The sequence below is a fragment of the Lycium barbarum genome, chromosome 7 (genome assembly GCF_019175385.1).
Source record: "Lycium barbarum isolate Lr01 chromosome 7, ASM1917538v2, whole genome shotgun sequence".
Taxonomy (NCBI): Eukaryota; Viridiplantae; Streptophyta; class Magnoliopsida; order Solanales; family Solanaceae; genus Lycium; species Lycium barbarum.
Window position 1 is genome coordinate 12,521,936 of NC_083343.1, and position 25,739 is coordinate 12,547,674.

The following is a 25,739-nucleotide window of genomic DNA, read 5'->3' on the forward strand; positions in this document are numbered from 1 at the left end:
TGGCCATACTCAGCCCCATACAACATAGCCGGCCTAACCATCACTCCGTAGAACTTACATTTAAGTTTTAATGGCACGTTCTTATCATACGAGACTCCGAAGGCGAGCCTCTATTTTTTCCACACCGTGCCATTACGATGCGTGACATCATCGTCGATGTCCCCATTTCCTCATATGGAAGACCCTAAATACTTAGAAACATTCAAAGTAAGGTAAAATTCACAAATAACTACTTTTTAGCCCCTTTATTTGGAAAATAACTATTGTCATGGATTTCCAAATTACACAGGTCAAACTTCTGGACAATATCCAAAGCAATATCTGACATCGATCGGAGGAAAAAATGGAGAACGTTTCGCTTTAAAATTTCCTACTTTTATAATAACATAGACTAATTCCGGCACAACCAAGCTCATCAGGAGAACTTTAGATTTGACGAATAGATAGTAAAAATTGCTCAATTGAACATTTATTTGAATTTAGTTAAACCTAAACTGTTATTGTTGATATTGTAATGACTCGATCGCTCTTGTTGAAACAATAAGCTAACATATAAATTTGTCTATCACCATACTGGAGCTAAATAAAAAAAATACTTCAATTCTTTCGTTGGGGTTTTCCAAGGTCCAAGCAACCTATTTTGCTAAATGATTTAGGCTTAACTATTTCCTCCATTTCAAGTTTAATGTTTAACTTTGAAAAGCATAAAATTTGGTATCTAATGTTTCACTTTTACACGTGTTAATAATAAGCAATTATAGTACCTTTAATGGCAAGTACTCCCGCCAACCCATTTTACTTGTTATATTTTTCTGGAATGCAATGCACAAAAGAGTAATTTGAGGACAATATTCTTATTGTTTCTTTGATCTCAATCAAATAATATTCTTTTTTTTATCACATTAATCTCTCTCCATATTTATTGAATATGAGTACAGATGGAAATTAAAACTGCTTATGTATTAAAATATTTGCTTTACTTTCTTTTTTAATCTGTTTGAAAATAATTGTCTTTTTCCTTTTTCGACAACTTTTTAATTTCAACTTTTCACATGACATGTTTAGGACCACAAGATTAAAGAATATTTAATACATTCAATATTTAGTATATTCTACACATCTTTAGTTAAGAACCACAAAATTCAAAGTATTATTTACTTTCTTAAACTCCGTACTAAGTCAAACTAAAAAATAATTTTGAAACGAATTAGTTAATTATATCTTAATTTTCTAAAATGACAAATATTTTGGACCATTTATTTTTATAAAGACGACAAGTAAAATGGACCGGAGGGAGTATTTCCTCCATTCATTTTTACTTGTCCATGTTTAGCTTGATACAACCTTTAAGAAGTATTGTAATTAATGAAATAATAAGGATATTACATCGCCCTTGCATATAATAAATTCAATGTTTGAGAAATGCAAGGGAAATGTTTATAGTTAATACTCTCTCTATTCCATAATAAGTGAATCTTTTAGCTCATGCACACCCTTTAAGAAATTACTTACTCGAAGAAAATTATGAATATTTTTACTAACTTACCCCTAATCAATGCTTAGAAAAAGAAAAGTTATTTAATGATTCTTGATTATAAATAAGAGTAAGTTTGGAAGAATATAATTAATTTCTTATTAAAATCCTAAAGTGTCACTTATTTTGAAATAAAAAAAATTCTAACAGGTCACTTAATATGGAATGAAGAGAGTACTAAGTTAAACTAAGAACTAATTAAGTGATAAACTATGTCTTGATTTTTCAAACTAAATAAATAACAATAAATATCTATTTTTAATAAAGTGAGTAGAAATATTTTGAACCAATTATTTTAGGAACCATGATAAGTAAAAGGAACCAACTTTAATTAAGTGTCATTTTCATAGTTAGATCTATCTTTAAATTTCACATTAAAGTTTTTGATAGATCTAATCATTAGTATTATGTTGGAGTTCCAACATCAAAATAATATTATACTTAAATAGATTGCTAAAATCATTTTGATTGGTGTAGACTATAGGCCTTATCATGATAATGCATGTACACAATGGCCACTCTTATCTGCCATTTTCAAAGCCTCCTCCTTCTTCTCTCCTATGTTGTCACATGCCATTAATGTCCTAAAAGCTTTTCCTCTCTCTTTCCTTTTTTATTTTTTTCTTAATATGCAAAACAAAATACAAATATTTTTGCATAATAATAATATATAACCATCTCATATTTCTTTGTAAAAATTACATATTGAGAACATATATAAAGATCACTATAGGATATATTCATATTGACAATTTGTCCTATAGTTTGGCCCTGAAATCTGGTTATTTCAGTCTCTGCAGCTCCTATTAAAGGTGGGGTCTTTTTATTTATTTACAAAACTATCATTTCTTGTTCATAATGTTCATATTTATTGAATCTTGAAGTTTTTTTTTTTTTTTTTTTTTTTTTTTTTTTTTGGGTTTCAAGATAGATGTGTGATTTTTATGTTGAGGGGTTTTGTTGGTTTTATTAATTAGTGCTGTAAATGAAGTGGATTTTACAAAAGATTCAACTTTTGGTAAAATCTGTGTATTACCCTTTAAGCTGTTATGGAAATATTAAGTCTTGAGCTGAAAGGAATTTAATGATATGACAATTTAATAATTTGGACTTATTAAAGACACTTGGTATATTCTGCTGTTTATTGATTTTCTTGGGAAATTGCTGTCTGTATATTCATGTACAGTTTTTTCACTTATTAAACACACCTGGTATATTCTCTTTTTTATTGGTTTCTGGAAAAATTGCTGTATTTTCAATATTCATGATGTTTTTTGAGTAGCATTTAGCAGAAATACCCTTATTAACATGTTTCTGGTTAGGATGTTCTGTGTTTTGCCTCTCAGTTTGTTGTGTTAAAAGATGCTGTTTTTCCATGAAAATCAAGAATGTTGTTTGACAAAATTATCTGTAAGAGGCACGAACCATTTCTTCCGACTATTTTTTAAATTTGATAAATATTAGTTTTTTTTTGACAATAAATTCGATAAATATTAGTTGATTGTATATTCGATAAATATTAGTTGATCGTATATTTCATTATAGTTCTATGATTCAGAGTATGCATTCCTATTGCGATCGGATCTTGAAGCTAGAATAGCAGAAAACAAACCAATTTGGTTTAAGAAACTGATGTCTCATTTCTTTCTTTACAAGAACACAAAAACCTGATTCTTTTTGTTTTTCTTTTTGCTTTGTCACTCACTGCAGGGAAACATTTGGATGGAATTATTTGCTTGGAACTGCATGCCACAGTTGGACAAATATGCTAATAACACCTTAATGGCTTCTTATTAGAAACTTTTGCAAGCCTCGATATGAGGCAAACGTCGCTATAGAAGGTGACAAAGAGGCTTGAAGATGGATCATATTAGTTCACTTCTTGATAAATTTTGTCTTGATTTTCACATTGGCTCTTCCAAGCTTAAACTTTGGTACTTGTGGTAAGATGCAAATCTCCATTTAATTTTTTATGGGAAAAGAATACAACATAATATTAGTTGCATGTAAAAAAATCTCTATGCATAGTGGGAATAAGTTGGAGAACTGAGTACCGTTTACTTCTTCAAGTTCCCGCTGAAACTAGGAACGGATACATAGGGATTGTGTGAACATTTTCTAGTTGGGATACTGTTCTCCTACCCTGGTAGATATCCTTAATCTTGACAGACAAATAAGCTAGTCACAGTGGATATATTGCCCAGATAAATATCAGGTTTCCTCGATTTCTAGCTGTTTCCATATGGCCAATGTCTTGAGTGATGATTTAATAGAAATGTTTGACAACCTTTTTCCCATATTCATATGGCATGATAGTGTGGTTTATTTATTTGCTATGTCGACACTCAAGAACATTGAAGATTTTTTTTTTGTTCTTGGGTATTATGTTATATGTAGTAGATTTCTTCCATCCTTTTGCACCTTGTGGACGCAGTATAAATAAGTTTTGACTTTTGTAGAATTGTGGCAGACTGCCGATGTGATTGGAGGGATTTGAGAGGTTTGTTCCCAACACAAACTATCAGATCAGAGAACAACTTAGATATAGAAAACAAACTATACTAATTAGAGTTTGTCTTTTCGATAAAGCTCAACAGAAAATCTCTTCAGTATCTACTGTACATCCTTTGTTTAATAGATCTCAATGCATGTGAATTTGTGAGCAATACACATTCATCTGGAGATCTAGTTTCTATTCAATAGATTTGCAAGCATACTACTTTTCTATAAACAGTTATAGATGTCTTTGCTTAAATAAGTTATCATCACTATACATGTCATGTATTATGTATTTCTAATCCCAATTTGTAAGAATTGCCTGGCTGCACATTTTGTCAATCTTGGCGAGCAAACACGTGTGTAAATGCAGTCCCCTGGTTATTAGATTTCATTATAAGTTGCTCCAAGGACAATTTGTCTAGCAATTATGTAATTTAGCAAATGAATTTTCATTGAAACGAACTATGCTTTGGATATGGACTAGCAAATTGTGAAATCTCTCAGTTCTATTGATTTATCATTGCAAGAGCTTTCTTAAAATATTGAATTCCTTTATGTACTTAAGCTCAGTTACAGAATAAGTAGAGTTCCTTTTTTTCCTTTTTCCTAACTCATCTGAAAATGTGCAGACTATAAAAGTATTGGATGGCCCCAAGGCATCCCCGCCTTGTCTCCAGACGGTCTCATGGAAAAGTCATTTTTATCGTGCTCTTGATACTTGTACCGATTTTGCTCTTTGGCATTTACCTCCATGGTCATAAAATCTCTTATTTTTTCCGCCCACTTTGGGACGAACCTCCACCTCCATTCGAGCATTTGCCACATTATTATGCTGAAAATGTTTCTATGGATAATCTTTGTCGTCTACATGGATGGACCCTACGTCCTGAACCACGTCGTGTATTTGATGGGATCATATTCAGCAATGAGCTTGACTTGCTTGAAATAAGGTGGCGCGAGCTCTACCCTTATGTTACAAAATTTGTCATCTTAGAAGCCAACACCACTTTTACCGGACTCCCAAAGCCGTTGTACTTCTCCGACCATCGGGAACGATTTGCATTTGCTAAGGATAAGATTGTACATGGTGTATTTCCTGGCCGTATTGCGTCCCCTGAGGTCCACGAAGATCCCTTTAAACTAGAAGGACAGCAGCGCATCGCCATGAACAGGTTAGTAGGGAGTGTCAAATGGGTATGTTAGGCTAAATTTTGGCAGGTTAAAATGGGCTGAGTTAATAAATAACCTGCCCAAAAGTTACTTGGGCTGAAATGGGTTAAAAGTGTGTCATAACCCAACTTGCCCTGTTCTAAGTTTTAATTTCTTTGTTTGTTCTTTTGTAATTCTTTAGTACCTTATAAAACTATTTTGTTTCTTCATTATGGCTAGATATAACATACCAAATAAGAAAATATCTTTTTGAAAATATTTCAACTAGATTTCTTATGGATCAATTTGGGCTAAATAACCCGCCAAAAGGTTACTTGGACTGAAATGGATAAAAAGCGGGTCCTAACCGAACCTGCCCTATTCTTACTATCTTTTAATTTCTTTGTTTGTTCTTTTATAATTCTTTAGAACCTTATAGAACTATTTTGTTTCTTTATTATGGCTATAAATAACATACCAAATAAAAAAGTTCTTTTTGAAGATATTTTGACAAGATTTCTCATGGATCAATTTGCTACATATCAGCGCAATTTTCGATGGGCTGAGCTAAGAAATGGGCAGGTCAATGATCAGCCCAAACTTGGACGGGTGGGTGGGTTATGTTTTCATGGACTAATTTTGCCACCTCTACAGGTTACTTCATGCTGCTGGTATCTTTGAAGATGACCTCCTCATTATGTCAGACACCGATGAAATCCCGAGCCACCACACTATTAAACTTCTTCAGTGGTGCGAAGGGGTGCCTCCCGTGCTACATCTTGAGCTTAGGCATTACATGTACTCCTTTGAGTTCCCTGTCGACTATAGTAGCTGGCGTGCCACTGTTCACATTTACAACAGGTGGACTATGTATAGACATTCCCGCCAAACGGATCTTATACTTTCTGATGCTGGTTGGCATTGTAGCTTTTGCTTTCGGCATCTGCAAGATTTTGTATTCAAAATGACTGGTTACAGTCACGCAGACAGAGTTCGACGTAAAAACTTTTTAGAGTATTCTAGGATTCAGAAGATGATATGTGAGGGAGCTGATCTTTATGACATGTTACCTGAGGAATATTCTTTTCAAGAATTGATCAAGAAAATGGGATCAATACCTCGCTCAGCATCTGCGGTTCACCTTCCAACATACGTCATTGAAAATGCAGATAAGTTTCGGTTCCTTCTCCCAGGAGGTTGTCAGCGATCACCGCGATGATTCTCTTCATTTGTCAATTTTTTTTTCTCTTTTCTTGATTTTTGCCCCAAGATAGGCCTGCCACATTCTCACACGGTAACTTATTCGTCTTGCTTCAACTTGCTAGTTTTAGACCTCAGCTAGTTTATGTTATCAGTTGATTTTTGTGTAATGAGAAAAATAGGTTCTTACATTTGCAATACATGTAATACACATTTTACATCAAATGCTTGTCAAATGAAAGCATTTTTCTTGCTAAGTGCTCTAGCTTTGTGTTAGTGGATCCCACATTTGGTTTTGCCAGTTCTGAAAATATTAGAAAAAAAAACTAGTAAAGCCCTGTTTGGATGATAAAATAAAGTACTTTCAAGGTGCATAGTGTGCCTAAAGATCTCGAAAAGTTGTGGCAACAAATGGAGAAAAAAGAAAAAAGGCAAGCTCAACAAATGACTAAAAGAAGGAAAAGGGAAAGAAGAACAAAGTGTCTGTAAGATTCTCCAGAAAAAGAGGTGAACGTTTACCCTTCGCTTTAAAGTGAACACAGATTAAATTGGTTTTATCCTTAAATTGGTGATCCTTTTTTAACATGTCAACTAGGGGACTAGTGGAAGGTGAGTTGTTTTCAAACGCGCGCAAACACACACTCTATACGTCTAAAATATTTCGTAAAAAATACTGATATATGAAGTTTGTACCGATTATCACTAAAGAATAATGCATGCAGTGACACAACAAATAACATTATTTGTAGTAAAATCCTTGATCCACAGCCCACAGTAGGTGATCGCATATCGGAAGAATGTTGGTCAGTTGAACACCTTTGCCGGAATTTTGTACTTTGTATATAAGCTAAATATTTTGTAGTGTACACATATACACATAAATTTTGAATATCTTAGCGAAATTAATGGTTTCACCACTGGTGATATGATAAGGCAATTGTTAAGTGCAAACTCTAAAGTTCATATCCTCCTTCAACCAAAAAAATTGAGTAGTCGATGTTGTTGATTAAAAGAAAAGAAATAGAAGAGAAAATAAAAGAAATCAACACTTTTGTTTCCTTTATACTTTCCTCTTTTTTTCATGTTACCTAAAGGACACTCAAGGTAACCCTTTTTGATTAAGCAAATAATATAGTTAGTGCATTTTGTAACAACCAGTCAAAACCAAGCACATCATATTTACTAAGTTTAGTGGGTAACTGTCATTTCATCAACAGAGGAAAAAATTTCACTTTAAACATGTAAGATTAGAATGAGACAAGTTGCATAGTATAAGGTTGTTGAGTAGCACTACTTTTTGATCTTACTATTGTACTAATAATAATGTTGCATTAACCACCAACCCAAAAGGACGTAAGAAGTTAAAAAGAAAAGAAAAAAGAAGAAGAAAGAAAAACAATAATGGAAAATAAACAGTTGCTCTGATGACTTTCATTTAAAAAGGGCAAAGTGCAAATATATCCTTAACTTTTAACATTTAGAGCAGATATACCCCTGTCCTTACACAAATAGTGCAAATATATCCTTTTTGCTAATGGGATTTAAAAAAATAAAATCATCTACCTTATTTTTTTAATTAAAAAAAGGTCATAAAAAAGCCTACCCATTTTTTTTTGAGTTGCCATATTTTTCTAACACAACATGCTAAATTTTTTTTCTGGTGGGTCAGGTCTGGTTCGTTTAAAAGAATATTTCCGTGGCTTTAAGAAAAAAAAAAGGTCTACCCATTTTTTTAAATGAACCACACCCGACCCAACAAAAAAAATTATCACGTGGCTTTAGAAAAATATGTCTACTAAAAAAAAAGGGTAAATTTTTTTTAAAGCCACGTGGTATTTTTTTAATTAAAAAATAAACTAAATAATTTTTAAAAATATCCGTCAGCAAAAAGGGTATATTTGCACCATTTTGTAACGGCAGGGGTATATTTACACCACTTTTATAACGGGGGATATATCTGCTCTAAATCGAAAAGTTGAGAGGTATATTTGAACCTTTCCCTTTAAAGAAAACACTAATTCTAAATGTACAAGTAGGTTTTGGTGTGATGTACTGGGGCGGAGCTAACAGGTCATTTATCGCTTAAAGGGTTGGCCGAACTTAATAGTTTTAGTTCAAAACATGTGTTTGTATGAAGAAATATAAATACCCTAAAAAAAAGGAACCTTTCCTCTCCCCAGCCATTTCGGTTTAAGAAGATGTGAAAGCGCGTTTATCTCTATAAGAAGGGTGAATTAGAAGGGATGTCATAATTGGGGTTTTGAATAAAATGACCTTTTGAAAAGTAGGTTTAGTGTGATGTACTGGAGCGGAGCTAACAGGTCACTAATCGCTTAAAGGGTTGGCCGAACTTAATAGTTTTAGTTTAAAACATGTGTTTGTATGAAGATTTATACATAAATATGTATACAAGTAAATTTTGAACCCGGTTACTAAAAGCTGATGGCATTATCCTAAGATTTAGAATTCATAAAATTAAAATTTTAGCTCTGCTCTATTAAAACAAAATTACCATTGTTTAGGTCCACCTTCTTTTTTTTGTGTGTATAATATCGAAATACTTATGGTTATTACACTAACAACAATTGATTTTCCAAAAGTTGAAAGAAAATTAAAACTCATATATTTTACTAGCAATAATCAAAATTCAAACACAATTATTTTTCAAAATCAATACTTCCTAAAAGGAAGCAAAAGAAATTTGACCTTCTGAATGAATGGTGTAGGGGAGGCCATGATGAATATCAGATCATCTTTGATGATCTTGACTGATAAAGAAGATGAACTCGAGAAGAGAGAAAAGAAGAGAAAGAAGAAAGATCTTGTGTATTGAGATATCATTAGTGTTATGTTTATAATATAATCTCAACTATATATAGTTGAGTAGTAGATATGAATGATCAACTAGCTAAGATAACTTGTGAGTTCCTAACTAACTACATTGAGTAACTAATTAACTACTTTCATGAATATACAAGAAATTACTAAACTGCCCCTGAGGGTAACTAACTTAACTAACTGATTTAATCTACTCTTAACTGCTCCTTTAACACTTCCCATCAAGTTAGGTGCTCTAAAAATGTCAAGTGCTCCTAACTTGGAGTTATGTAGTTGATGTTGAACTTTAGACAATCCTTTTGTCAAGATATCTGATGACTGCTCTTTTACATAAATAAATTGTGTCTTCATCTTGCCTTGTTGAATTGTTTCCCTTATGAAGTGGCAATCTATCTCAATGTGCTTTGTTCTTTCATGATACACTGGGTTAGTAGCAATTTGAATTGCTGATTTACTGTCACTGAATATAGTAACTGGCGATTCTACTTTGAGTTCCAGTTCTTCCAATAGTCCAAGTAACCATGTAAGCTCAGCTACTGTAGAGGCTAAGCTCCTATATTCAGCCTCAGCTGAACTTCTTGAGATGGTAGTCTATTTTTTTTATTTCCAAGAGACTAGAGATTCTCCAAGTTTGATAAGAAATCCAATAACAGATCTTCTAGAATGAGGGCATGCTGCCCAGTCAGCATCATAGAATGCTGTAACTTTCTATATAGGACTGCTAGATATTAGAATGCCCTGACCTGGTTGATTCTTAATATACTTGACTATCCTTAGAGCAACATTCATATGTGATTGTTTTGGTTGTTGAAGATATTGGCTAAGTGTTTGTACACTATATGCTATATCTGGTCTTGTGACTGTTAAAGATAGCAATTTGCCAATAAGTCTTTGATAGACACCTTGATCAGGTAATAACTGATTTTCTGACTGTTTGATATTGAGTATGTGATTATCATACTCTTTTGCAGTGAGTTTAGCACTGATGTCCATAAGACTAGAAATTGGTTTTGTTGCAGCTAATTCAAGTTTTGATATTAGTTCCAAAGTGTATTTCCTTTGGTGCATAAGAATCCCTTGTTTGGATCTTGCAAATTCATTCCCCAAGAAGTATCTCAATTCACCTAAGTCCTTCATTTTAAACACCTGTTAAAGAGACTGTTTTGTGTTCTCAACAAGATTTAGACTAGATTTAGACTATCTCTTGTTACCAGCATGTCATCAACATATACACGGACAAAAACTATGTCATTTATTGTCTTCTTGGTGAATAATGAATGATCATGTTGACTTTGCTTGAACTTTAGATTGATCAAAGCCTTAGTTAACTTTGCATTCCATTGTCTAGGTGCTTTTTTCAGTCCATAGAGGGATTTTATGAGTTGACATACTGGTTTAGACTCTCCCTGACTCTGAAATCCCTCTGATAAGTCCATATAAATTTCATCATAGAGATCACCTTGTAGGAAAGCATTATACACATCCATCTGATAGATGTGCCATTGTTTAGAAGCCACAATTGACAACACTGTCCTGACTGTAACCATCTTGACTACAGGTGAGAATGTCTCTTGGTAGTCTATACCTGCTTGTTGACTATAACCTTTGGCAACTAGTCTTGCTTTGAACCTTTCAATTTCCCCAGAAGCCTTGTATTTGATCTTATAAATCCACTTACAGCCTATAGGTTTCTTTCCTTCTGGCAATGGAACAATATCCCATGTGTGGTTTGTCGAAGTGCTGTAATTTCAGCTTGAATTGCTTTTACCCACTTAGGATCATTGAAAGCTTTTGAGTAATTCTTGGGTTCTGTAACAGAAGAGAAAGCTAATAAGAAAGCTTGATATTTGTTAGATAAATGCTCATGTGATATATAGTTAGAAATGACATAAGGAGTGTCCTGATGATGTAGACTTAAGATGAAATCTTTCATCCATATTGGTGATTTTTTGCCTCTCTCATATTTCCTTAATCGTCTATCTTGTTCAGTTACATGTTGGACGGGTGCCTGATGTTGAACTGGTTCATTCTCATGTTGTTGAGTTGGTTCATGAATTGGCTCAAATGCTAGTATTAGTTGCGCTGTTTGCATTGGCTGAGTACTTGGTGTGATTGTCTGAGTAGGTGTAGGTGGTTGCATAGTATCACTTGAATGCAGTTGAGATTGTTTATTTAAAGCAATCATATCTGTAATATAATGGTCATATGCAAGTCCTCATCAGCTGCTATAAACTCAGACTTGCAAACTCATCTTCTTTGAATACTATATCCCTATTTACAAAAAATAAATGAGTTGTAAGATCATACAATATATACCCCGTTTGAACTTCAGAGTATCCCATTAATATAGCAGGCCTAGATCTAGATTGCAGTTTGTCTATTTGATGCACATTTTTGGCATAACATAAGCAACCTAGGACTCTAAGGTGTACTAGTGATGGTTTTCTGTTGCGTAGTTTCTCATATGGTGAAGTATTAATCATAGATGATGGCAACCTGTTGATTATATAAGTAGCAGCAAGGACACAGTGTCCCTAAAACTTTATAGGTATGTTTTCTTGAAACCAGAATGCCCTTGTGACTTTTAGTATATATCTGTGTTTCTTCTCAGCTATACCATTCTGCTGAGGGGAATATGCACAGCTTTTCTAATGTATGATTCCTAGTTGTTTGAACATGTTTGTACAAATTTCATTCACAAATTCAGTCCCATTATCAGTAAGAATATTTTTACTATTTTATTGAACTAAGTTTTGACAAAGTTTAAAGAAGTACTGAATTGTAACAAATGCATCTGATTTGAGTTTCAAAAGATATAACAAAGTCATTCTTGTAAAATCATCTACTATTGTCAAAAAGTGCTTATTTCTATTCACAGTAGGGGTCTTGTAGGGTCCCCAGATATTCATATGAATTAGATCAAAAGGTTAAGTACTTCTAATACTACTAGCTGGAAAAGGAAATCTAATTTGTTTAGCACAAGGGCATACAATACATTTATTCAACTATACTAGCAATGTTTTCTATCTTATTAGGCAACAATCTATGAAGTACTGAGGTGGAAACATGGCCAAATCTTTTATGGCATAGACTAATGTCCACTTGACTGCAATGTGTCAGATTCTCATCTTCTTTAGTTTCTAGATTTACTTCATGTGATTTAACTTCTGATTGAGCAGATAAAGGCCATCCTCAGTTCTACGAATCTCTTTCACCCTTCCAGTTGAGAGATCCTGAAATATACAAAAGTCAGGAAAGAAGAATACACCACACCATAATTCCTTTATGCCTTTAGAAACTGACATAAGATTGTATTTAAACTGTGGTAAATGAAACACATTTTGTAGAGTACTCCTAGGAGATATTGAACTTGCACCAGTATGTGTAACTAGTGAAATATCTCCATTGGGTAAATGTATTTTTTCAGGAGTAATGGTTTTTGTAATAGAAGGTTTATCCAACATTTCAATGTTGGAAACCATGTGGTTGGTTGCCCCAATATCTATAATCCAAGTCTTTGGATCATTAGATGCTATAAGTACAATACTCATACCTGATATGTCATCTGTACCTGTTACATTTGCACTTGTTGATGGACCACTGTGACTTGAGCCTTGATTCAGCATCTGTAAGATCTGATCATGCTGCTTTTTTGTGAAGATACAGGCTCCAAGTTGATTTGCATTTGCCATTGGATTTCCACTATGTGATCCACCATATTCAGTTTTATGTGCCTTTTGATACATTCATGTGACATTAGCGGCAACTAACCCTTCATTTCCATTTGCCTAAGTCTAATTATGTGCAGTATTTCCTTGTACCATGTTTTGATTATAAGAACCATTACCCTGGACCACATTTTGACTATATGTGTTCTCAACATATATATTATATGCAGCAGATCCTAGTCCATTTCCAAACTTCCTCTTAGGTTTAGAGTTTTGTGGATATCCAACTATCTTGTAGCAAGTTTCTTTGGTATGACCTTTCATCTTGCAAAACTCACATTGCATATTATAGTCTCTTTTCCCTCTATGATAACCAGATTGATAGTTTGACTGATAGTTAGTTTTGAATATAAGGCTGTAGGATCATAACTGTTTCCTGGTGATGAACCAAGCAGTCCAGTTGAAGCCTGACTAACTGCCTTTTGACTTTCATCTCCTATTATCATGCTATAAGATTGGTTTACAGTTGGTAAAGGGGACATCAATAAAATTTGGCGTCTAGCTTGTAAGTAAGAATCATCCATTAGAAAATGGCATAATTTCTGTCTCTGTAGATAATCTTTGAAACCTTTGGATTTTTCACAATCACAACCAGGAGGTGATGCAAGTGCTTCAAATTCAGTCCATATATCTCTGAGCTTAGTAAAGTAAACAACCACATAATTTGTTCCTTGAGTTAGTGTAGCAATTTCTTTATGCAGTGAAAAGGTTCTTGAACCACTGATCTTGTCAAACCTTTCTTTTAGTTCAACCCATACAGACCAAGCACTAGAACCATACACAACTCCCCTAAGAAGATTACCAGAAACTGTATTCATAATCCAAGACAGTACTATAGCATTTACTTGTTCCTATTGTGACCATAGTTCTTCCCTAAAACTCTTTTTCTTTAAAGTTCCATCCACTATTCCTAGTTTGTTCCTACCACGAAGTGCAATACACATGGATTTACTCCACAGAGAGTAATTCTCACTACCAATTAACTGCAGTAAGATAAGAGAAATGCCACTTACATCAGTGCTCGAAAGGAAAAGAGGATGACCTTTTTCAACTTCGGTTATTGCACCCATGACTGGTGTTGTTTGATTTCCAACTGCTCTTGCATAATCACCATTGGTTGATTTGGTGGAAATTGAACCATTTTCATCATTAACAGGAGCCATTGTTCACAACTTATCCAGATTCAATAAGCTATATGCCAAGAACCAAGCAAGAAACCGGATTTTTTTGACAGATTACAGAATTTTAACTGCTTCGAATTGATTTGCGAAATTTTCAATTCGATTTCAAAACACTTGTAGAATCGTTAACTAGCATCAAATGCTAATGCTTTGCTCTGATACCACGATGAATATCAGATCATCTTTGATGATCTTGACTGATAAAGAAGATGAACTTGAGAAGAGAAAGAAGAGAGATCTTGTGTATTGAGATATCATTCAAAGTGTTATGTTTACAATATAATCTCAACTATATATAGTTGAGTAGTAGATATGAATAATCGACTAGCTAAGATAACTTGTGAGTTCCTAACTAACTACATTGAGTAACTAATTAACTACATTCATGAAAATACAAGAAATTACTAAATTGCCCCTGAGAGCTAACTAACTGATTTAATTAACTCTTAACTGCTCCTTTAACAGGCCACATACACATGTACTTCCATAAATGTCCAGTTTATGTATACGAATATTCTATATTAGTCATTCTTGGTTAGAGGCCACAAGAAAAAAAAAAACAAAAAAAAAAAGGAAGAAAAATGAATTTAAATTCTGTACGCTATTGGTGTACATTTTTTACACTATAAAGTTAATTACGATTATGGTTGTCTACCAGTTGGTTCAGTTCAATTTTAAATCTTGTCAGTTCACATATCGGTTATCGATTTGTAATATGTTAAATCATAACCGAACCAATAAGATATTTGATGTCGATCTATCAGTTATCAATCATGAAAGAAACCGATCAATGAGCTCAACTTTATATCTACTTAATTTATGATAAACGAAATCGATTTTTGGATCTACTTTCTATGTCTTAAAGAATAATTTCTATCTACCATAGGACTTGTTAATTTGATAGTCCTTTCAATGCGACCCTACCGTGGAGTGTGGATAGTAGAAGGAAAATTCTTTTCATATTGAAATTTGTTCCAACTTTCAGAAAGTACCACAACATTTTGTCAACGTTTTAAAAGTAAACCTTCAATTTTATTAACTAACTTTTTTCTTTGGTCTTATTCGGGTATTCGGTATCTGCTTTGGATTCCGACTAATTTCGGACCGAGTGGTAAGGCCATGATCCGCAGGGGAACAGATCACTCATTCTTCATTGCGCCGAGTAAGGACTATAAAAAGGGGAAGCGCTCCATGCTAGATTTTTTTTTTCCATTTCCGGGACTGAAACCCGAGACTCTGTTTAAGAATAGAGAAATCATATTCATCCCAACCCTCGATATTACTACCCTTTTTATATGCAAAAATATCCACTTATGTTCTGAGTTCTAATATAAATTTTAATACGGTAAAGAGGAATAAGTCCTTTTATTGACTTGATCTGTGTGTATTAAGGTACATTTTAATTTGATTTTAACCTACAATGAAGAAGTGAAAAGAATATAATTGTGACTGGTAGCCAAAAATAGGTGAGAATTAATTAGTTAGCTAATGAAATTGATGTTAAAGCAGGAAGAAGGTTATTAAATAGAACTAGTGTTGGGAAATTCTAAATACACACGTTTTCTTGCACCTTAAAATTCTATAGAGAAATCTCTTCTTCAGGGTGATTCAGAAAAAAAAGTTCTTTTTTACTTTTAGGTAATTTTTTTTTTTTTTTTTCCTTCAACTTAGGTAATTTAGGAAGGACTTTTGAATTTTCTTGAAAGTTGATTTTTATCGTTAGACCGTGTGGAGAGAACCTTTCAATTAGCCATCTAGTTATAATTAGTAATAGGTAATTAGCATAGTACTCATGGTCAGTGGCAGATCCAAGATTTTAACTCAGGGGGTTCGGAAAAAATAACAAAAGCTAAATATAAAAAATAATGTTGTCCCTACGAATCGAACCTAGGATGTTAGAAACAATTTTGAACACCCGGGACCACTTGAACTAACATTTGGCATCGGTTCAGGGTATTCAAAAGTCAATATATGTATATACACATAGTAAATGTACCCTGTATATACACTATACATTTTTGCCGAGGATGTTCGGGTGAACACCCTCGGCACCCTCTAAATCCGCCCCTGCTCATAGTGATTGGCTATATACATATATACTCTACCACCAATAATCCTTTTTCCAAGAGGGAGAATGTCCAAATTTTCCCTTTTAAGTATCTGTACTACATTTCTGGTATATTCATGCTCCTTATCATTCGCAAATTGTCTCGTATTTATCTTTATCATTAGCGGAGTTCTAACATGAAATGAATGAGCTCTACGTGTCCAAATGTTTCGAGCAAAAAATGTCCAAATTTACTCCCCAACTTTTGCTATAATTTACAATTACCCTTAGGTTGGAGCTTCATTACGGATCAAAAGCAAAACCATTTTTTTCCTTATAATGAGGACAATATCATATCAAAAAGCTAATGGACGACAAAATTGTTCAATTTTGAATAATACAGCCCAACTTTTGATCCTTTTCCCTCTTTTAAACTTGACAATTATATACCAAAACTCTTTCCTTTTTTGGTCAAAAGAATCTATTATACGAAAAATAAGATGAATATTGGCGAGAAATTTTAAAAATAGAATTTGAGTTCATAGCATAACGATTATTCTGTTAGTATACTTTCTTTATGGAGGAAAAAAGTACGGATATAAAAGAAATAAGGAAAGGAAGACTTTACACTTTAGTGGCTCAAATTTGATGGTGAATAAAATGTTGACACCTTTTCAGTTATCTATTTTAAGAACTTTTTTAAAAAGCCATATCAATAATTCTTGGTAAACTTTAGGGCCCGGGAAAATATCAACATTCTAGTTTGTGATGTGACCAATTATACCGATTATTATTGTCGGGCCATTTTTTGTAATCGGGCTAGGAAAATAATTCTTTCTTGTAAATAATTAAGTACATTATTGTATACATGTTTGATCAGTATTTATTTTTTGTATTATCAGCAGTATCTTATACCATAATTTTGGTATTTACTTTATAACGAAAATTCAATATGAAAAGCTAATAAGGTAACAAAGCATTTAAATAACCAAAATACCCTTGGTTTTTTCATTTTCTCTATTTTATTTAACCGAAACATAAATAAAATTTTAAATTTATACACCATTTCCCTTTCTTTTTATAACCGTAAGATTCGGCCAGCTTGTGCACACCTCCACTAATTCCACGAGATATCTGCTACCTCAAATCAGTACAAGTGCCGGATAATTAACTCTGTCCATTAGAGCTTGAATAAATGAAAAGAATTCACTTAGTTTTTTTTTTTTTTTCGGTCCGCTAAAATTTGAACTTGAGAACTCATCATTTAGTCAGAAAAAAAAAACCACATGATTCATATATTACATTTTTGCGTTTATTGACTTTATTCATTACTTTATGTATATAATTTAATACGAATTATGTATGATACTAAAAATAAAACTTTCTAAAAGTTCAAATATTAGAAAATACTTCAAAATTTTCAGTTATAGAGAGTATTTTTGCCTTCCCAAATACGAGAAACAGGAAGTAAACGTTTCTCCACTAATTGGATGTTCTAAGCAACATAAAAAAGTCTAATAGATAATGACACCAATAAAAGATTTCTATTTGGATTTTTGTTTTTTCCTCAAAATAGATCGTTAATAAGTGTAGAACTTAGGAGATCCATCACAATCTTAAGATTGACTTTTTGACTATCCTAATCTTTTAAATGTCTTCTCAAGTGGAGGTCACTTTTCTTAATTATTAATCAGAAAGTAAGGGATTGCATTTGCTTAAGTTGGAGAAAATTATAGAGTTAACATTAAAGGGTGTGCTTAATACGGATTATTTGTTTTAATCTTTTTATGTTTGATTGATCAAAATATTTAAAATTAAAAAACATATTCCTTAAAAATTGGGAAATGATTTTTCTTGTGGGAGTAGAGTTTAGTAAGTTGATAAATTGGCATTCCACGCTGATTGTCTTGAACCCACCTAAAGGTGAATCCAAAATTTAAAGTTTAAGTGACCTCTAGAATACAATAATCACTGGGTCAATAGTTGAATATTTATAAATATTTGATGAATACTTTAAACATATATACAGGATATGAAAAAGTAATGGTTCCGGTTAATCCATAACTAACTCACAAGGTCTGTTATTGGTCCCACCCCACACCCAGCCCTACACCCCGCGCTCCTCAGCCCTCCCACAACCCACCGCCGTCCCATCTCATAGTATTTATCTAGATTACATAAATATTTTTAAAAATTATTTTCTACTTATTTACCAAACATTAAAAAATATGAAAGAATAACACTTATTTTCAGGAAAATATTTTTTTTGGCAAACAGTATTTGGTTTGCTAGCTAAATTTTGTTTGGTTGACGAGTATGAGATTTTTAAAACTCGATGGTGCCAAAAAGTGAAAGAGAGCACTTTGGTCATGCTAACCTCCAATAATGAAACTTTCAGCCTTATATCAGACACTTATTAACTTATAAAGTATTCCATGTTGGAGTTTTTGCAAAGTGATGTAGGATAAAGACGAGGAACACCAAAAGACATATCTGATTAAGTTTATGACATTCTTGGATGAAAAGAAATTTTCAGCACAAGTATTTGATGAAAAACTCGAAAATAATTTTTATTTTGTGCTATCTCGTTACTCCGTTAATTTGTAGATAATTTATTCAGGCTTCAAAGTTACACCATATATAAATATAAGTGATGAACTAACTATGGACACAGATGTTTATTATTCCAGCAAAGGTAATGAAAGCTATTGAAGCTTATTGTAGAAGTTGCATCTGATCTGATTCCAATACTGTCACAAGAAAAACTCTATATCTTGGGACAATATGTAGACTCCTAAAGCAGATGAGGGTTGAAACCTTACAAATCTTAAGTTGTGGAACAAAGCAGCCATAACTAAGACTTGTTGGACTTAGCAAGGGAAACAAGATAAGCTTTGGATAAGGTGGATTCATAGCTTCTATATCAAGAATCAGGTACTAGAGTTGATGGTTGTTCCAAAGCAAGCAAGTTGGATGGTTAGGACAATTATCAATGCCAAGGATCATCTACATCACACTCAACTATCTCAAGAAAGTAAGCAAAATATTATTAAGCAGATCTATCATAAGCTTCTTGGAAATTTAGGCAGTGTTCACTTTGCGGTTGCAACTACATGGAAGACTTGTCACAACTGACAGATTGATTCACTGGGAATGCAAGTAGATCCTATTTGTTTCCTATTCAAAGTGAGTCAAGAAATCATCTATTTACAGAATGTCCCTTCACCAGTTTCATTTGGGCAAGGCTTCCTCAGTGGTTCAACATCCCTTTTAATCCTCAAACCTAAGATATGATGCATCAAGGGATTCTCCACAAGACTAAAGGCAAAACTCAGATAGCTTTGATGGTTAAAATGATGTATATAGAGTTCATCCGTGAAATCTGGATTGAGAGAAACGGTAGAATATTTGAGAAAGTTAGAGAGTATAGAAAGTGTAAGCAAAAAGAATAGCTTGTATATGTTGTGTTAGAACATCTCCAGCCGACAAAATTTTGCTAGATAGGAACATGTTTTATTTGAGTTTATATAGGAAGCTTAGCTTCTGTTTAGAGAGTATTAACTTAGATGAGTATGATCTAGCTTGCATTGTAATGATTCTATTTTGGTGATTAGTGAAACGTTGATAATTATCAATTTTTTTTTTAACTAAATAATGTTATTATTGCATAATAATAACTGCTAATAAAAAGAAATTTTGAATTACATTTGATTACTGAGCAAAAATGATATAAAACATTTTTAATTTAAGACACAAGAAAAAAGATAAGAGGGCATCTTATGCCGTTCACTATACGTGGTTCGGAGGCACTGTGAAGCCAGATTGGCTCAAATGATAATCAATTGAACTAATTTTTTTCCCAGAAAATTACAAAAATATTTTTTATGCGTAAATATACTTTTTCTTAGAAAGATCAACGCAACTTCAAAACTTGAAATCTTTTCACATAAAATAAATTAATTCACATTTGTTTCCTTGCAAATATTTTACTTCAAAATTTACCTTAAAAGCGAAATTCATGTATTTTTGAAGAAAAAAAGAGTCAGAAAATCGAACGACAATACTCGAAAACCCAAATCCTAATTCTGCTACTTTACTAGTTGTAACAAAATAATTTACCAGTGAAATTATTCGCTTTTGATTTAATAAAGCAAATGATATGCATCATTATTCACTAGTGGGTTGGGCCGTAAACAACTTGCGGATGGTATCAAAGTTATTGTTTATGCAATCTTGAGTAATGGTAGGTAATCCTTTAACATTTAATCGAGTTTCGACGATACTGTTAGGATTGGAAAAGTCTTCTATTCATAATCGGAACAGAATTACAATAGGAGGAGCAACTATTACAAAAAACCAATCTTAAACTTAATACCTATATCTCACTCAAGTGTTTTCCTTACTGTTTTTCTCTCTTGCTCTTGGTGATGCTACAAATGATAGAAGGCTTCCCTATTTATAGGGATGAAATGAACCTATTGATGTCATTTGTGACTCAAGCAAGCACTTGACAATTTTCCAAATACAAGGAAGATGTTTTCTTCCTTAAAACAAGGAATATGTTTTCTTCCTCAAAACAAGGGAAATGTTTTCTTCCTTGTTTTCTTCCTTAAAATGAGGGAGATGTTTCCTTCCTCAAATTATGGGATGGACCCAACAAATCTCCCCCTCCAGTCCCATACACCTGAAGGAGGGTACACTGGCTTTTAGTTTGAGTGTATGCCGACAAGTTCTTTGCACAATTCGAACTTGTCTCTCGGTACCACCTTGGTCAGCATGTCTGCAGGATTGTCGTTTGTGTTGATCTTGGAGAGCATCAGTTCATGTTGCTCGACTGCTTCTCTGAGCTAGTGATATCGAACGTCAATATGTTTTGTGCGTGAGTGGTACCTCGAGTTTTTGCTGAGATCCATAGCGCTTTGACTATCACAATGAACTGTGTATTCTTCTTGTCGGAAACCGAGTTCTTGAAGGAAACATTTCAGCCACATAAGCTCCTTCCCAGCTTCAACTGCGGCAATGTATTCAGCTTCTGTGGTTGATAGTGCTACACACTTTTGTAACTTGGATTGCCATGACACAGCTCCCCCTGCAAATGTGAATATATAACTCGAAGTTGATTTCCTGCTATCATAATCTCCTGCCATGTCAGCATCAGTGTAACCTTCCAAAATCGGCTTAGCTCCCCCATAGCACAAACATAGTCTGGATGTACCCTTCAGGTACCGTAGTATCCACTTGACAGCTTCCCAATGTTTTCTTCCTGGATTTGATAAGTATCTGCTTAAAACACCGACAACATGAGCAATGTCTGGCCTTGTGCACACCATTGCATACATCAAACTTCCAACTGCTGAAGAGTAGGGCACAACTTTCATCTTCTTCTTTTCTTCTTCGGAAGAACGACAACTTTCCTTGATCAACTTGAAGTGATTTGCTAGTGGAGTACCAACAGGCTTGGTATTTTTCATGTTGAACCTTTTGATCACGCGTTCAACGTATTCCTCTTGTGACAAGAACAACTTTTTTGCCTTTCGATCACGAATGATTTTCATGCCCAAGATATGTTGTGCAGGGCCTAAGTCTTTCATATCAAAGAACTTAGACAAATCTTTATTCAAGTTGTTGATCATAGTTGCATCCTGGCCTACTATCAGCATATCATCCACATAGAGCAGAAAGATGATAAATTTTCCATCGGGGAACTTCTTCAAGTACACACAATGATCTGCAGTTGTTCTTTTGTATTGATGTTTCAGCATGAATGAGTCGAACTTTTTGTACAATTGCCTTAGGGCTTGTTTGAGACCGTAGAGACTCTTCCTTAACTTGCAAACGAGATGCTCTTTCTTTGGGATTCGGAAACCATCGGGCTGCTCCATGTATATTTCTTCCTCCAAATCACCATGCAGAAAAGTTGATTTCACGTCCATCTGCTCAAGTTTAAGATCCATACTTGCCACCAATCCAAGAACCACTCGGATAGACATCATCTTCACAACCGGCGAAAAAATCTCATCAAAGTCGATTCCTTCCTTCTGTTGGAAACCTTTGACTACGAGCCTTACCTTGTACTTCACGATATTTCCGCTAGCATCTTTCTTGAGCTTGAAAACCCATTTGTTCTTCAAGGCCTTCTTTCCCGGAGGAAGTTTCACCAACTCATATGTTTGATTCTTTTGTAAAGAATTCATTTCTTTCTCCATGGCCTGTCGCCAATTGGATTTTTCACGATGAGATTGAGCTTCTTGAAAGCTCTCTGGTTCCCCCTCGCTGGTAAGAAGGATCCATTCTGTTGGCGAGTATGACCTTTGAGGGATTAACCCCCGTGCAGAACGTCGAACTTGATTATTTCCAGCTGCGTCTTGGGGTGAAGGCTCCCCCTGCTCAAGAATTTCTTCGTTTTGATCATCATCAACATCTGCCGGATCAATGTTTTTGTTAGAACCCGTATTTTTGTACAGTGGAATAATCCGGATTTAATTATGATAAGTTAAGGACAAAAAAATTATTTCGGGATACAAAGTCGGGATTCTTGACCTTCGATTTTATTTTGAGATATATGTGGTGCATGAATTTATTGGTATGGAACAATTAGGAAAATTTGGGACCAAAAGTGATAAAAATTGGAAGATAAAAATTATCCACAAACAATAAGAGATATTATGGGGACTTAAAAAGATGACCTTAAGTCATCTCCTCACCATTCTATACTTAGCAAAAAAAAAAAAAAAAAAGTGGAAGAACCAAGGGGGAGCTCACGGCTAGGAGCAAGAAAACCAACCCCCATTTCTTTGCCTTCAAAAATTAATTTCTTGGTGTTAACCCACTATATTGAAGTCCCTAAGTAGCGTGGAAGAGTTGTTTGGGTCATCTAACCATTCATTGTATCCAATTGCAAACCCTAGGCTATTGTAAAGTTGAAGAAGAAAAGGTAAGATTTGATTTTGTTTTTGCGTTATGAAGGTTATATCCATGTTGTAGTATGTTATAATGGAGGAAAATCATGAAATATGAAATGTTGGAGGTGAGTTGTGTATGTGGAGCTTGAGCCGTGTAAATGGGTGTTGTTGTGTTGTGATTGAAATTATGAATTAATGCCTAGTTAGTTGATTATGATCATTGTAAGGTGAAGAACAATTGAGAATCATCCATATATGTATATGTGTAGTGTTAGCCGAAAATGGGTCACCTTATGTGCCAAGAATTGAATTAGTATCGCTTATTGTTTAGCCGTTGTCGCCATGAATTCTATGTTGGAAATGAAAGTTTATTGACTCAAATTGATGTTGTAAATATTGCGGACTGATTTGGAAGTTGTTGTACATTTAATGTAAATTGTGTATTGATGAAAATAGCATTGTTAGAATGTAAATTGTAGATACGAACCATGATTTGGAAATGAAGAAAAAGTTAGGGGGGCTGTCTCGGTTAGGGGCTGTTTCGGGTAGCTTGGGAAAATTTATGGATTGTTGGAAAAATTGTATAAATTGCTTAGAATGTCTTGAAATGTTTTTGGTATGGGTTCGGGTTAGTATGTGAGCGTATAAGCGTCGATTTTGGCTTGAAGGTAAGTCGTCGAATTGAATTTATGAAAGTTGATGAATGATGGAAAAGAGAGCTATTATTGTTGTATTACCTTTCGGATTGATTATTAATGTTGTTAGGTTGGTTGTTGTTGTTGTTGTTGATTGATACGGCCGAGTTAAATTCTCGGGGTAGCCTATTTACAGGGGAATTGCTGCCCAAATTTCTGTAGAATTAAGGGCGAAATTGGAATTTAATGCCCAAAAAGTCTTTAGCTAATGTTTGGCATTTTATGGCTTGTTTATAGATCGTGGGCAGCCCGAATCATAGGTTGGATTTAGCTTGAGTTTGGATCGTATTGGAGAGCGTTTGAGGTATGTAAAGTAATCTTCCTTCTTCGGCATGCCTTAGTTAAAATAGGCTATGATATAAGCCTCGAGGAAACTCTATTCTCACAATCCGAGCATGTTTATGAATCGCATTTGTTCTTTGGCATCCTTGCCTTGTCATGGCAAAACATTGATCCTTATGTTCTTGGAATCCATAATTTGTAAAGATTACATGAAAGCTGATTTTTGTTTTAAAGTTCATTCTTTAGCGATTCCAAAACTTCAAACGCTCATAATTTCCTCAGAAAAGCTCGGATTGCTTTGAAATTTTCGTAGGAGTTTGTATGATATAAAATGAGTATGTTTTTCATAGGCGGGCTCAGTTCGGGCCTATACTCATCCGTGGGTCCCGCGACGCCCTGTAGGTAATTTCGGTAACTTTGGGAAGAAAATGTTGTAATTATTGTTCCGATTTCAAATATGACTATTTTACTTATCTTTTGGATTTATGATGATGATTTTATGCATATGATTCCTCACTACTCCGCTCGTGCCCTATGATATCATTCGCCGGTTCCCGGGCCGGTTCTGTTGTCGTGCGCTTTGTGATACATTCCGGTGTTATGCTGTGATTATGGTTCACCGTGCTCCTCGCTCGAGGGCCGGGTTCCACTTATGTTTGGCGTTATGCTGTGTTTGGCGTTATGCTGTGTTGTGATGTGTGACGGGGATTCGGAGATTTGAAACTTTCTGGTGTTATGCTGTGTTGTGGCGCCATCGACAGGCGGGCGACCACATTTTCCTGTGCCCTATGCATAATTTATACTTTGGAAACAAACATTTTGATATTTTTTTTATATGTATTATTTTCTATATATCTGATTCGATTATTGTTCAGATTTATTTCTGTACCTTCTGCTTTGCATACTCAGTACATATTTCGTACTGACCCCCTTCTCCGGGGGCTGCGTTTCATGCCCGCAGGTACGGACGCACAGCCTGGTGATCCACCTGTTTAGGACACCCTTTCTGCTATTCGGAGTGCTCCTCTCTTTCCGGAGCTTATACTTTTGGTATATATATATTTTATTAGTGCATTTGTATATATTCGTTCATGGGTACGGCGGGGCCCTGTCCTGTCATATGATTCTGTCGGTCTGTTTAGAGGTCTGTGGACATGTTTGTGGGTTAGGGTCTTTCTGTATGGATGTATGTACATGTCGTTTGGGCGATCCCATACGCCGAGGCGGCCGGTCCGCATATGTTGTTTGGGCGATCCTATACGCCTAGGCAGCCGGTCCGCATATGTTTATATATTGCTTGGTTAGCCCTGTGTGGCTTTTGTTGGTATTTTCTGCGTGCAGGGTATATTGGATAGTCCGTAAAACAAAGGAAACTCTACCGAAATTTTTCTGGAAATTACCTAAATTTGAAATAAAGCCTTGTCGGCTTCCGCCATATACTAGAATGAGTTGATAGAATTTGAGATAATATTTGATAGATGGGTTCGGGTGCCCAGATCGGGCACTAGTCACGGCCTACGGGGTTGGGTCGTGACAGTTTTCTTGTTCATCATGGACATTATCATGAAGTTCCTCGTTGTTGAGAGGAATGTGAGGTGATTCAGGGACATCATCTGGAGCATGATAACTTCGTTGCTTGTTGACTGTTGGAGCACACTCATGAAACTGGTTTTCATGGAACACG

General features: G+C 34.5%; 1 protein-coding gene and 1 long non-coding RNA gene across 2 annotated transcripts; both read left to right on the plus strand.

Moving 5' to 3' along the window:
* Positions 1 to 2,035: 2,035 nt before the first annotated feature.
* LOC132603149 (uncharacterized) lies at positions 2,036 to 6,639 on the plus strand. Its single transcript, XM_060316072.1, has 4 exons — positions 2,036 to 2,346; positions 3,245 to 3,477; positions 4,663 to 5,205; positions 5,837 to 6,639. Exons 3-4 carry the CDS (start codon positions 4,679 to 4,681, stop codon positions 6,399 to 6,401), a joined length of 1,092 nt encoding a protein of 363 aa, XP_060172055.1. The 5' UTR covers positions 2,036 to 2,346; positions 3,245 to 3,477; positions 4,663 to 4,678; the 3' UTR covers positions 6,402 to 6,639.
* Positions 6,640 to 22,648: 16,009 nt separating this feature from the next.
* LOC132602139 (uncharacterized) lies at positions 22,649 to 25,426 on the plus strand. Its single transcript, XR_009567615.1, has 3 exons — positions 22,649 to 23,110; positions 24,011 to 24,077; positions 25,017 to 25,426. It is a non-coding gene; the product is annotated as an uncharacterized LOC132602139 (long non-coding RNA).
* Positions 25,427 to 25,739: the final 313 nt, after the last annotated feature.